Below are 14,116 nucleotides of genomic sequence, written 5' to 3'. Positions count from 1 at the left end.
AAAATAAATTCTGACACTGTTTCCACTGTTTCCCCATCTATTTCCCATGAAGTGATGGGACTGGATGCCATGATCTTCGCTTTCTGAATGTTGAGCTTTAAGCCAACTTTTTTACTCTCCTCTTTCACTTTTATCAAGAAGCTTTTTAGTTCCTCTTCACTTTCTGCCATAGGGGTGGTGTCATCTGCATATCTGAGGTTATTGATATTTCTCCTGGCAATCTTGATGCCAGCTTGTGTTTCTTCCAGTCCAGCGTTTTTCATGATGTACTCTGCATATAAGTTAAATAAGCAGGGTGACAATATACAGCCTTGATGCACTCCTTTTCTTATTTGGAACCAGTCTGTTGTTCCATGTCCAGTTCTCACTGTTGCTTCCTGACCTGCATACAGATTTCTCAAGAGGCAGGTCAGGTGGTCTGGTATTCCCATCTCTTTCAGAGTTTTCCACAGTTTATTGTGATCCACACAGTCAAAGGCTTTGGCATAGTCAATAAAGCAGAAATAGATGTTTTTCTGGAACTCTCTTGCTTTTTCCATGGTCCAGCAGATGTTGGCAATTTGATCTCTGGTTCCTCTGCCTTTTCTAAAACCAGCTTCAACATCAGGGAGTTTATGGTTCACATATTGCTGAAGCCTGGCTTGGAGAATTTTGAGCATTACTTTGCTAGCATGTGAGATGAGTGCAACTGTGCGATAGTTTGAGCATTCTCTGGCATTGCCTTTCTTTGGGATTGGAATGAAAACTGACTTTTTCCAGTCCTGTGGCCACTGCTGAGTTTTCCAAATTGGCTGGCATATTGAGTGCAGCACTTTCACCACATCATCTTTCAGGATTTGAAAGAGCTCAACTGGAATTCCATCACCTCCACTAGGTTTGTTTGTAGTGATGCTTTCTAAGGCCCACTTGACTTCACATCCAAGATGTCTGGTTCTAGATGAGTGATCACATCATCATGACTATCTGGGTCGTGAAGATCTTTTTTGTACAGTTCTTCTGTGTATTCTTGCCACCTCTTCTTAATATCTTCTGCTTCTGTTAGGTCCATACCATTTCCGTCATTTATCGAGCCCATCTTTGCATGAAACGTTCCCTTGGTATCTCTAATTTTCTTGAAGAGATCTCTAGTCTTTTCCAATCTGTTGTTTTCCTCTATTTCTTTACATTGATCGCTAAAGAAGGCTTTCTTATCTCTTCTTGCTATTCTTTGGAACTCTGCATTCAAATGCTTATATCTTTCCTTTTCTCCTTTGCTTTTCACTTCTCTTCTTTTCACAGCTATTTGTAAGGCCTCCCCAGACAGCCATTTTGCTTTTTTGCATTTCTTTTCCATGGGGATGGTCTTGATCCCTGTCTCCTGTACAATGTCACGAACCTCATTCCATAGTTCATCAGGCACTCTATCTATCAGATCTAGTCCCTTAAATCTATTTCTCACTTCCACTGTATAATCATAAGGGATTTGACTGAGGTCATACCTGAATGGTCTAGCGGTTTTGCCTACTTTCTTCAATTTGAGTCTGAATTTGGTAATAAGGAGTTCATGATCTGAGCCACAGTCAGCTCCTGGTCTTCTTTTTGTTGACTATATAGATCTTCTCCATCTTTGGCCGCAAAGAATATAATCAATCTGATTTCGGTGTTGACCATCTGGTGATGTCCATGTGTAGAGTCTTCTCTTGTGTTGTTGGAAGAGGGTGTTTGCTATGACCAGTGCATTTTCTTGGCAAAACTCTATTAGTCTTTGCCCTGCTTCATTCCATTCCACATTCCAAGGCCAAATTTGCCTGTTCCTCCAGGTGTTTCTTGACTTCCTCCTTTTGCATTCCAGTCCCCTATAATGAAAAGGATGTCTTTTTTTGGGTGTTAGTTCTAAAAGGTCTTGTAGGTCTTCATAAAACCGTTCAACTTCAGCTTCTTCAGCGTTACTGGTTGGGGCATAGACTTGGATAACTGTGATATTGAATGGTTTGCCTTGGAGACGAACAGAGATCATTCTGTCATTTTTGAGATTGCATCCAAGTACTGCATTTCGGACTCTTGTTGACCATGATGGCTACTCCATTTCTTCTGAGGGATTCCTGCCCGCAGTAGTAGATGTAATGGTCATCTGAGTTAAATTCACCCATTCCAGTCCATTTTAGTTTGCTGATTCCTAGAATGTCGACGTTCACCCTTGCCATCTCTTGTTTGACCACTTCCATCATGGACCTGACATTCCACTTCCTACACAATATTGCTCTTTACAGCATCGGATTTTGCTTCTATCACCAGTCACATCCACAGCTGGTTATTGTTTTTGCTTTGGCTCCATCCCTTCGTTCTTTCTGGAATTATTTCTCCTCTGATCTCCAGTAGCATATTGGGCACCTAATGATCTGGGGAGTTCCTCCTTTGGTATCCTATCATTTTGCCTTTTCATACTGTTCATGGTGTTCTCAAGGCAAGAATATTGAAGTGGCTTGCCATTCCCTTTTCCAGTGGACCACATTCTGTCACACCTCTCCACCATGACCCACCAGTCTTGGGTTGCCCGGGAGGCATAGGTTGGTTTCATTGAGTTAGACAAGGCTGTGGTCCTAGTGTGATTAGACTGACTAGTTTTCTATGAGTATGGTCTCAGTGTGTCTGCCCTCTGATGCCCCTTGCAACACCTACCATCTTACTTGGGTTTCTCTTACCTTGGACGTGGGGGTATCTCTTCACGGCTGCTCCAGCAAAGCACAGCCGCTGCTCCTTACCTTGGATGAGGCGTATCTCCTTACCGCTACCGTTCCTGACCTTCAACGTGGGATAGCTCCTGTAGGCCCTCCTGCGCCTGCGCAGCCACCGTTCCTCCGGCTGCTCCTCCCAGCTGCGGGCCCTGCCCTCCGGCGTGGGTGGCTCCTTCCAGCTGTCTCCCCTGGCCTCGGGCTTGGGGTTGCTCCTCAGGGTCACCACCCCTGGCCTTGGGCGCGATGTGACTTCTCCCGGCCGCCACTGGCCTCGGTCGCGGGGTAGCTCCTGCTGGCCGCCGCCCTGACCTCGGACGCAGGGTGTCTCCTCTCGGCCACCCTTGAGCTCGGATGCGGGGTAGCTCCTCTTGGCCGTCGCCCCTGACCTTGGACACAGGGTAGCTCCTCTCGGCCGTTCCTGGGCCGTCGCAGCCTGTCACTCTAGGCCGCTGCCCTTGTCCTCGGACGTGGGTAGCCCCTCTCGGCTGCGCTTAGGGAGCCAGCTCTCACAGCCGCCAGCGCTTAGGGAGCGGGCACTCAATACAGTATACTAATGCATATATATGGAATTTAGAAAGATGGTAATGATAACCCTATATGCGAGACAGCAAAGAGACACAGATGTATAGAACAGTCTTTTGGACTCTATGGGAGAGGGCGAGGGTGGGGTGGTTTGGGAGAATGGCATTAAAACATGTATATTATCATATGTGAAACGAATTGCCAGTCCAGGTTTGATGCATGATACAGGGTGCTCAGGGCTGGTGCACTGGGATGACCCAGAGGGATGGTATGGGGAGGGAGGTGGGAGGGGGGTTCAGGATGGGGAACACATGTACACCCATGGCAGATTCATGTCAATGTATGGCAAAACCAATACAATATTGTAAAGTAAAAAAAAAAAAGTTCTTTTAAAAAATAATAAAATAAAAATAAAAAGTCTCTTTTCAAGAAAACAAAAACAAAAACAAATGAATCAGTTCTTCACATCAGGTGGTCAAAGTATTGGAGCTTCAGGTACAGCATGAGTCCTTCTGATGAGTATTCAGGACTGAACTTTAGAATGGACTGGTTGGAGCTCCTTGCAGTCCAAGGGACTCTCAAAAGTCTTCTGCAACACCACAGCTCAAAAGCATCCATTCTTTGGAGCTCAGCTTTCTTTATAGCCCAACCCTCACATCCATACATGACCACAGGAAAACCATAGCTTTGACTAGATGGACCTTTGTTGGCAGAGTAATGTTTCTGCTTTTTAATATGCTGCCTAGGTTGGTCATAGTTTTTCTTCCAAGGAGCAATGTCTTTTAATTTCATGGCTGCAGTCACCATCTGCAGTGATTTTTGAGCCCCCCCAAATAAAGCCTGACACTGTTTTCACTGTTTCTCCATCTATTTCACATGAAGTGATGGGATCAGATGCCATGATCTTCGTTTTCTGAATGTTGAGCTTTAAGCCAACTTTTTCACTCTCCTCTTTCACTTTCATTAACAGGCTCTTTAGTTCTTCACTTTCTGCCATAAGGGTGGTGTCATCTGCATGTCTGAGGTTATTGACATTTCTTTCGGCAATCTTGTTTCCACCTTGTGCTCCATCCCAGCCCAGCGTTTCTCATGATGTACTCTGCATACAAGTTAAATAAGCAGGGTGACAACATGCAACTTTGAAGTACTATTTTCCCAATTTTGAACCAGTCCATTGTTTCATGTCCAGTTCTAACTGTTTCTTCTTGACCTGCATACAGGTTTCTCATGAGGCAGGTAAGATGGTCTGGTATTTCCATCTCTTGAAGAATTTTCCACAGTTTATTGTGATCCACACACTCAAAGGCTTTGGCATAGTCAACGAGGCAGAAGTAGATGTTTTTCTGGAGCTTGCTCTCTTTTTTTATGATCCAATGGATGTTGACAATTTGATCTCTGGTTCCTCTGCCTTTTCTAAAACCAGCTTGAACATCTGGAAGTTCACGGTTCACGTATTGCTGAAGCCTGGCTTGGAGAATTTTGAGCATTACTTTGCTAGTGTGTGATATGAGTGCAATTGTGTGGTAGTTTTGAACATTCTTGGCATTGCCTTTCTTTGGGATTGGAATGAAAACTGACCTTTTCCAGTCCTGTGGCCACTGCTGAGTTTTCCATATTTGCTGTCATATGAGTGCAGCATCATCTTTTAGGATTTGAAATAGCTCAGCTGGAATTCCATCACCTCCACTAGATATGTTCAAAGTGATGCTTCCTAAGTCCCACCTGACTTTACACTTGAGGATGTCTGGCTCTTGGTGAGTGAATGTATACACATCTGGAAATGAGTTGGAGATGCTGAGATAGGGATGGACAAATAACCACAAATTTGTCTCCTTATCATTATGAATTATCATGAGAATAAAACTGATCTTTGCTTTTCCGTGTGTGGGTCTTTGTATTTTAATACATTCATGTAACCAGTACCACGATCAGGACAAAGACCAGGACAAAGACCAGAATATCATCACCACTCCCTCACCCCCTGCCAAACTCCTGTGTGCTGGCTTCTTTTTTACTCACACCGAAATGTTGATGCACAACATTGTTCATATGTTAAATATAATTGTGTGTTTGTTGCTCAGTCGTGTCCAACTCTTTGTGACCCCATGGACTGTAGCCCACCAGGCGTCTCTGTCCATGAAATTCTCCAGGCAAGAATACTGGAGTGGGTTGCCATTCCCTTCTCCAGGGAGTCTTCCCAACTGAGGGATCGAATCTGGGTCTCCTGCATTGCAGGCAGATTCTTTACCATCTAAGCCACGAGGGAAACCCAAATATAAATACAGATATAAAATTTAAAAATATTGTGCCACTTTCCAAAATCACTGCAGATGGTGATTGCAGCCATGAAATTAAAAGACGCTTACTCCTTGGAAGAAAAGTTATGAGCAACCTAGATAGCATATTCAAAAGCAGAGACATTACTTTGCTGACTAAGGTCCGTCTAGTCAAGGCTATGGTTTTCCAGTAGTCATATATGGATGTGAGAGTTGGACTGTGAAGAAGGCTGAGCGCCGAAGAATTGCTGCTTTTGAAGTGTGGTGTTGGAGAAGACTCTTGAGAGTCCCTTGGACTGCAAGGAGATCCAACCAGTCCGTTCTGAAGATCAGCCCTGGGATTTCTTTGGAAGGAATGATGCTAAAGCTGAAACTCCAGTACTCTGGCCACCTCATGCGAAGAGTTGACTCATTGGAAAAGACTTTGATGCTGGGAGGGATTGGGGGCAGGAGGAGAAGGGGATGACAGAAGATGAGACGGCTGGATGGCATCACTGAGTCGATGGGCGTGAGTCTGAGTGAAGTCCGGGAGTTGGTGATGGACAGGGAGGCCTGGAGTGCTGCCATTCATGGGGTCGCAAATAGTCGGACACAACTAAGTGACTGAACTGAACTGAACTGAACTGGCTTGCCATCATGGTTTCTGATGAGAAGGGTCATTTGGATTCTCTATAGGTAATAGGTCATTTTTGTCTGGCTTTTTTCAAGATTTTTGTTTGCCTTTAGTTTTTAGCCACATGACAGCTCCTCCAGTGCAAGGTATGGGGTCCTGATTCCAGGAGGGAACGAGTGCAATGTGAGAAGGAAGGAGAGCCTGACTGTACAATGGCCACAGTGACCTCTTTATCTCTAGGAATGCTCTTTGCCTGAAAGTCTGATTTTAATGGCACTGTGTCAATTCAATTGTTAGATCTTTTCCCCATCCTCTTGCAATCTTTCCATACCCTTGTTTTTGATATGCTCCTTGTAAATAGTATATGGGTGAATTAAAAAAGAAACCACAATCTATCTATGTGTTTCAAACGGACTATTTTGCCCATTCATATTTATCACAGTTCCTCATATAATTTAATTTATAGTCATTTTCTATTTTTTGCTTCACTGATTGATTTTTTTCTCCAAACTGAAAGTTACAATTGTAAGATTATTTCTATTCTTTTTTTGGGTCTATTTTATTTTTATCAAACTCTAGTTGATTTATAATGTTGTGTTAGTTTCTGGTGTACAGCAAGCAGACTCATATATATACATATATAGTTTATTACAAGATATTGAATATAATTCCAGGTGCTTTATAGCAGGACCTGGCTATTTATCCATATTATATATAGTAGTTTGTATCTGCTAATCCCAAACTCGTAATTTATCCCTCTCCACCCTCTTTCCCCTTTGATAACTGTAAGTTTATTTTCTATGTCTGTGAATCTGTTTCTGTTTTGTAAATAAGTTCATTTGGGTGTTTTAGATTTCACATATAAGTGATATCATATGATATTATATTTCTCAGTCTGACTGACTTCACTTAATATGATAATCTCTAGGTCCATCCATGAACTAATGAAATAATGAACTAAATGAAATAATGCCATTTGCAGCAACATGGGTGGACCTAGAGATTATCAAATTAAGTGAAGTCAGTCAGACTGAGAAATATAATATCATATGATATCACTTATATGTGAAATCTAAAAAACTCAAATGAACTTATTTATGAAACAGAAACAGATTCACAGACATATATATGAAGAAGGCAATGGCACCCCACTCCAGTGCTCTTGCCTGGAAAATCCCATGGATGGAGGAGCCTGGTGGGCTGCAGTCCATGGGGTCGCTAAGAGTTGGACACAACTGAGTGACTTCACTTTCAATTTTCACTTTCATGCATTGGAGAAGGAAATGGCAACCCACTCCAGTGTTCTTGCCTGGAGAATCCCAGGGACGGGGGAGCCTGGTGGGCTGCCATCTATGGGGTCGTGCAGAGTCTGACATGACTGAAGTGACTTAGCAGCAGCAGTAGTATATATATATATATATATATATATATATATATATATATGTATATATATAAACATAAATAAAATATTATATATATGTATAAATACAACATCTTCTTTACCCATTCATCTGTCAATGAACATTTAGGTTGCTTCCATGTGTTGGCTACTATAAACAGTGCTATGAATATTGGGGTGCATTTATCATTTTGCATGTCTGTAGCTTTTCTTTTTTATTGACATGTATCATTTTGAATTAGAATTTTCTCCAGATATATATCCAGCAGTGGGATTTCTGGGTCATATGGCAGCTCTATTTTTAGTTTTTTAAGAAAACTCCATACTATTTTCCATAGTGGCTGGACCAACTTACATACCCACCAACAGTGTCAGAGGGTTCCCTTTTCTCCTCACCCTCTCCAAATCTTATTATTTGTAGACTTTTTGATGATATCTGTTCTGACTACTGTGAGGTGATATCTCATTGTAGTTTTGATTTATATTTCTCTAAAAATTTGCAATGTTGAACATCATGTATGACAAAGGTTAAATATAATCAATATCTTTAGTTCTTTTCTCAACTAGACTCCAGGATTGTTGCTCAGAGAATCCCACGGACAGAGGAGCTTTGTGGGCTGCTGTCCATAGGATCACACAGAGTTGGACATGACTGAAGTGACTTAGCCTGCACGCTTGCATTGGAGAAGGAAATGGCAACCCACTCCAGTATCCTCGCCTGGAGAATCCTAGGGACGGAGGAGCCTGGTGGGCTGCCATCTATGGGGTCGCACAGAATCGGACATGACTGAAGCGACTTAGCAGCAGCAGCAGCAGCAGACAAGAGGGAGTCATGTAATGTTGCAATTTCTTTTTAGTTAATGCCATTTGACAGATTTAAGACATTCTCTTTGTTTTTTTTTTAATTTACTTTGATGTGTTTAGATGATAATTTCTTTTTATTTACTTTGTTTTGTATTTGTCGTGCTTCCTTTCTCTGAGAATTCTTTCCCCTTGTTGACACTGCTGTGTATCCTTTTGCTCTAATAAAACTCAGCGGTGAGTACAACTTGATGTGGAGTTTGTTCCTTCAAGCGAAGCACTGAGCGTGTGGGTGGCTGTGGGACTCCGAATGGGCAGATGCTGGTTTCAAGACTCAGTTCTCTGAATTCATGCTCCTGCTTCTATGATGGCTTATTCAGATTGGCCATGAATTTAAAAACACATGACTCCTATTTTATCCAGAAGTTATAGGTATCTTTTTTCGTGGGTGGTAGTGATTTAGTTGCTAAGTCATGTCCAACTCTTGCAACCCCATGGACTGTAGCCCACCAGGCTCCTCTATCCATGGGATTCTCCAGGCAAGAAAACTAGAGTGGATTGCCATTTCCTTCTCCAGAGGATCTCCCTGATCCTGGAATAGAACCCTGGTCTCCTGCATTGCAGGCAGATTCTTTACCGACTGAGCTGTGAGGGAAGCCTCCCCCTGCCTTTTTTTTCATGGGACAAGTATCCAAGGTTTGTATTTCGTCACACTGTTGGATGTTCTAGCTTCATAAAAAAAGATTTCTGAAATGATTGCATCTCAGTGTTATCTTATCTAATTCTTAATATTTCCAAACAGTCAAAATTAAAAAATGTCCAACTCTCAAATGGTCAAGGATTTACCCTCTTAACTCTGAATTGTGAGTAGCTGGGCTCAGAGTCTCCCTTCCTTTTATCCATCCCTGGGTATTTGAACCTAGAGTTCCCAGTACCAGCCTTAAAGAGACTGTTTTCAGGGATGGGTACTCTAGCCCCAGAGAGGGGTTGGGAGTGGGAGGATCTTCCTAACTTTGCTGTTGGCTCATTCTTCTCTGTCTTCCTCCAACCAAGAGAAATACCCTAGGCAAGAAGCTGGGAGCAACAATACAGGAGTTTATTATCATCAGTACTCAAGAGGGGCATGAGGCAGGCAGGTGGTGAAGGTGAGCTGGAAATAGGCAAGAACAGCTGAGACGGTGGAGCAGGCAGCGGCTGTGGCCATGCGGGAGGATCACTGGGGCAGACAGAGCCTCTCTTCCTGGCCTGGCTCTTCTCCCACGAGGCAGATGCTTGGACACCCAGTCCAGGTGGGAGCTCCAGGCATGAGTCCTCCAGAGAGGCAAGGCTGGATCTCACTCACTTCTGGCAGTTTCTTCCAAGGGTAGGTCTCTTTTCTAAGGGAAAAGGAGAGGGTGAGACAGCCCACGGGGGAGAGACAGCGTAAACGCTCTCCTCCAGGGCAGCTCAGTTCTGGAGTCAATCGGATCTGACATCAGCCTCGTGCAAAGAGCCCCAGGTCCCATCATGGACCTGCACGTCCCTGGCTCCATAGGGTCTTTGGACTGGCTACCACTTAGTCAGGGATAGGAGCTCTCTGGGCTGGGCCACCATGGGGGTAGAAAGACAGGAATCATGCCCATTGAGACTCTCTAAGGACCCTTTTCTCCTCCCTAAACCACCCACTCTCCATTCCTGTTCCCTTGCTGCCCCCACCACACAAGCATTAGGGACTCACCTCCTTACGCCTGTATCTTCTCCAGCAGCACAGACACAGGGGCAGCAGAGATGCCAGAAGCAGTAGAATCCATACCCCTAACAGCATGGCATTAATGCTCATGAACAGGGCCTGGGGACAGAGGACCAAAGCCGTGAGCCCCCAGAGTGACTGTTGCCACGTGGAGTCTGTGTCCCCCTTCCACATGGCACAGGGTCACTCTCCACCCCATTCGTCCCATTCCCCACGTCTGTAGCTTCCAGGGTTGGGGAGGTGGGATGAAGAAGGAGCCCTGTGTTGGGGGGTCTGTGGCTGTAGCATGGAGAGAGCACGTCGGTTTCCTCATCAGAAAGCCTCATCAGGCTTGGGCAGTGATCTGTTTTCCCTGACAACTTCGAGACCTAAACGGGCATTGAACCCCTTCACACCCCGTCCCATTTGTGCAATACTAGCTCTATTGGCTCATTTATTCTGAGTTCGACATTTGTGTTTCCCACGGATCTGTAACTGCCCACAAACTGCAGGGACTGCTTGTGTTTTGTTCACTGCCATGTCTGTTTGTCAAGGCAGAACAGGTCACACCCTCTTTGATGGATGGCCTCCCTCCCGTCCACGGTTGGACTGCCCCCACCCCGTCCCCCACCTGCTGCTGTGTGTCCCCGCCCGGCTACCTTCAGCATGTTCACGTAGGTGGTGCACTGTTGCAGCCTCTCGAGGTCCGGACTCAGGGGGCTGGGGGCCCCTGTGGGCCTCCAGGAGGGGGAGACATTACAGATGCCCTTATAGAAAATAAAGTGGTACTCATAGAATCTTCCAGCCCCGATTATGATGGCAGCAGTGGCCGTGGAGAAGGCTGCCAGGGCGAGCAGGGTCCTCAGCAGGGCCTGGTGAGGAGCAGACACAGAGAGACCTTGGAGACTCAGTTTCTCTGGCACCCACCCTGGGGCCAGGGGTGGGAATGGGGGAGGGGCGTGTGATGGAGCCGGAGGCTTGGGAAGGCCTCCAGCTTCTGGGCCTGGTGTTCACCCTTGCCCTTCCCCAACTCACCCAGTAGATGCCACCTCGTTTCTCGTAAATGAAGGCGACAGCTCCAGCCAGCACAGCCTGGGGAGAGGTTGAAGCCGCAGGGTTTGTGCAGAACCCCCAACCCCCCCCATCCCCTGCCTCCTCCCCAGCTGCCTGCTTCCTTTTTCCTCCATGACTCCCGCAGTAGTCTAGCTGGCCCTTCCCCACAGCACTCCGCACAGGCCCGAGGTCTGTGGTCTGTAAGATTATGGGGAGAGTATTGAGGCCTGAATTAAAACTCCTGAGGCTGTAGGACCCTCTACTTAGGAGACATCGGACAAATGCTCATGGTCAAGTCAGGAGTGAGCCCTCCTTCCCCCTCCAAACTCTCTCTTTTGAGGCAGCGCCAGGGGCTTTACAAAAGCTCCAGGGTGGTGGGGTGGAAGGTCCAGGTTGTTGGAGGAGCTCTCGGTACAGGATGAGGGTCAGCCGTCTCTGGGTGGGCATGGGCGCCCATTCCAACAGCTCAGCCTCCCGCCCAGCGGGCCTTCCAGGACAGAAAGCCTGGTTAATCCTGGAGGAAAGATGGATCAGGGTCCTGTCTGGCAACGCTGTAGCTCATCTCAGTGTGTTTTTGCCATGGGGTGGATGAGGATGGTTACTTTTGGCTCCTCTCTTCATATGTGCACTTTGCTGTCGTTCTGTGAGTGTGGGCAGGATATGGGGTGCCTCGGTCCTGCCATGACCCGCCCCCCCCATCTCCTGCTGCAGGTGGCATACCTCCTTCTGCCGACATCACCACTGTGGTCCAGGTTTCCCCCTCCCCCGAGAGCCCGGTGTGCAGGACCTGCAGAGGACCATGCGAAGCCACCAGGAGGTGCCCCTGGCTTGCACATCCTCCGGCTCATCCTGCCTCCCCCATCTCAAAGCAGTGCCAGAGTCTAGAGATGAGCCCGCCCAAGATCCTCAGCTGATCTCCTGCTGAAGGTGGGAGAAGTGGTGGGAGAGGCCCTGGGCAGCGGCCTGGGAGAGCTGACCAGTGACCGTGGCCCTCCCAGCCCTTGGCTCAGCTGGTTGCTGTCAGTAGAAGCAGGGCATAGGCCTGGAGGAGCCGGGGTTGTGTTCGGGTGCTAACAGTCCACATTTTGCTGGGTTGATGGTAGCGGCCTCTCTCTCCTCGGGTCCATTCTTCCCACTGTCCTCCCGCCCCACTCACCACAGCCCCCGTCCAGATGGGAGCTCCCGAATTCCTCAGGGTGGTAGAGGAGAAGATGTAGAGGAATCCTCCCAGGACCCCGCTCAGCACCCCCAGCACGATCTGCATCACCTGAAAGATGAGAAACCTAAGCACGTGGATCCCGGGAGCAACCCTCTGTGCCTAAGTCTCAGGGTAGCTTTGGGGAGACCTGCCACTCCAGGTATTAACAGTTAGAACCTCATGAAAGAGAGAGAAAAAGAGGGGGGAAGGGAAGGCAGAAGAGAGGAGGAGAGACAAGGGGAGGGGAGGGAGAGGATGAACTCAGGGCTCTCCCAGCTAGGACTTTAAAAGGTCAGGGGCTCCTTTGCACCCTTCAGCCCATAACCTACCCTACCTACAGCTCTCACTGAGAGGTAAGTGGCGGGAAAAGCAGGAACTTGATCTCTGGTTAGAAGATAAGACTGGCTTAGCATCCTGTTCGGAGTGAGGCTGGCAGGGAGCTTGCATAGCGAGGGGAGAGGGGCTTCCCCTTCCAGGTCTGGGGAGCCTGGGCACCTGTCCGCGCCCCTCGCGGCTGGCAGCCTTACTCACCCAGGAGGTCACCAGCAGCCTGTGGTGGCCCAGGGCCCGGGAGGTGGCGTGGGGCCCGGGCAGGAGGAGGGGCTGCAGCAGGGAGCACCCGCCTAGCAGGAGCTTGGCCAGACCCGACTCATGGTGGAAGTGCAGCTGGATGCAGACAGGCTGGGGAGCCCTGGGGGCCGCCTCCCTGTGGTCCACCATCTCCATGCCTCTGGACACCTGCCTGGCAAGGAGGAAGGGAGTGTTGGGGGCGAAGAGTGGGCAGGAGGAGGTTGGCATGGATTCCACAGGAGCTGGCGGAGACCCCCCACACCACCCTGGGTCACAGAGCAGCACCCAGGACCTGTCTTGAGGGGGCATCTCATGAAGGATGCTTGAGTCTCCCGAGGCTGGGACCACTGCTCGGTTCATGGGGTCTCCCCTTCACCCCAGACCTTCCCTTCATCCTCCTCCCACCACCTTGGGGGCTGGACCAGGCCATGGCCCAGAGTTCTCACTTCTCCCCTCTGCCCCCAGCAGGCTTGTGCCACCCCAGTACACCCACCCCTGGCTCCTCTCTCTGCCTCTTCCCCTTTGGAGCCCCCTGGCTGCTGGGCAGAACCGAGTCCTGGCTGCCTGCTGAACTTCTCCAGAAGCAGCTGTTCCCTAGCTGAGTCTGGGGACCCTCCAGCAACCCTTAAATACTTCTCTCCTCACCAATGGCTCCTCAGTCCTGTTCTAACTGCCCTCCCCACCCCACCAACCCAGCATGAAGGATGAAGCCATGGGTGGAGATGGAGACCAAAGGTGGGAATGACTTGGCATCAGTGCACCTGGCCCCCCACTCCTGTACCTTCCTGGAGGCCCCTCCTCTGCAGGGGAGGTTGGTCCCTCCCTCTCTCCCTGCCCAGCAAGTTCTGGAGGGCCTGTGGCGGCAGGGTGGGGCCTCCTCTGAGAAGGGTCTTGGGGGAAAGGGTCCCCCCAGGCTATGGACCTGCCTTACCTGCTCTCCTCAGGGACCGGCAGTGGAGAGTGGTGGGCAGGGCTGGGGAGACCCGAGCAGGCAGAAGCGGGAGGTACTTGGTGGAGTGCCAGCAGGGAAGGATGAGGCAACTTCCCAGCTGGAGCATAGGGCCCCTCCAAGGTTTTCCAGCTTCTGGGGAAAGCTGGGCTCTGGTGTCCGGGAGAGAGCAAGGGCCAGGTGGGTGGCCTGGGAGATGGAAGAGCTGACCAGCCCTGGGAAACCCTAAGAGGCCATTCTGTCTCCCGTCCCCACCAGGGCAGGGGCTTTCTGATCAAGAATTCCCCCAGTGTGTGTCCTGTCTGAGTAGGTA

At 48.3% G+C, this 14,116-nt stretch overlaps 1 protein-coding gene across 1 annotated transcript; it reads right to left on the bottom strand.

Moving 5' to 3' along the window:
• Positions 1-9,400: 9,400 nt before the first annotated feature.
• On the bottom strand, positions 9,401-13,816 carry TMEM176A (transmembrane protein 176A). The gene is made up of 7 exons (XM_027968998.3): positions 13,786-13,816; positions 12,816-13,026; positions 12,243-12,353; positions 11,069-11,125; positions 10,693-10,905; positions 10,043-10,153; positions 9,401-9,701 (listed from the first exon to the last, which is right to left on the bottom strand). Exons 2-7 carry the CDS (start codon positions 13,008-13,010, stop codon positions 9,660-9,662), a joined length of 729 nt encoding a protein of 242 aa, XP_027824799.1. The 5' UTR covers positions 13,011-13,026; positions 13,786-13,816; the 3' UTR covers positions 9,401-9,659.
• Positions 13,817-14,116: the final 300 nt, after the last annotated feature.

Source organism: Ovis aries, chromosome 4, assembly GCF_016772045.2.
Source record: "Ovis aries strain OAR_USU_Benz2616 breed Rambouillet chromosome 4, ARS-UI_Ramb_v3.0, whole genome shotgun sequence".
Lineage (NCBI taxonomy): Eukaryota > Metazoa > Chordata > Mammalia > Artiodactyla > Bovidae > Ovis > Ovis aries.
Note: the sequence above shows the minus strand (reverse complement) of the source record. Positions and strands in the feature narration are given on the sequence as shown.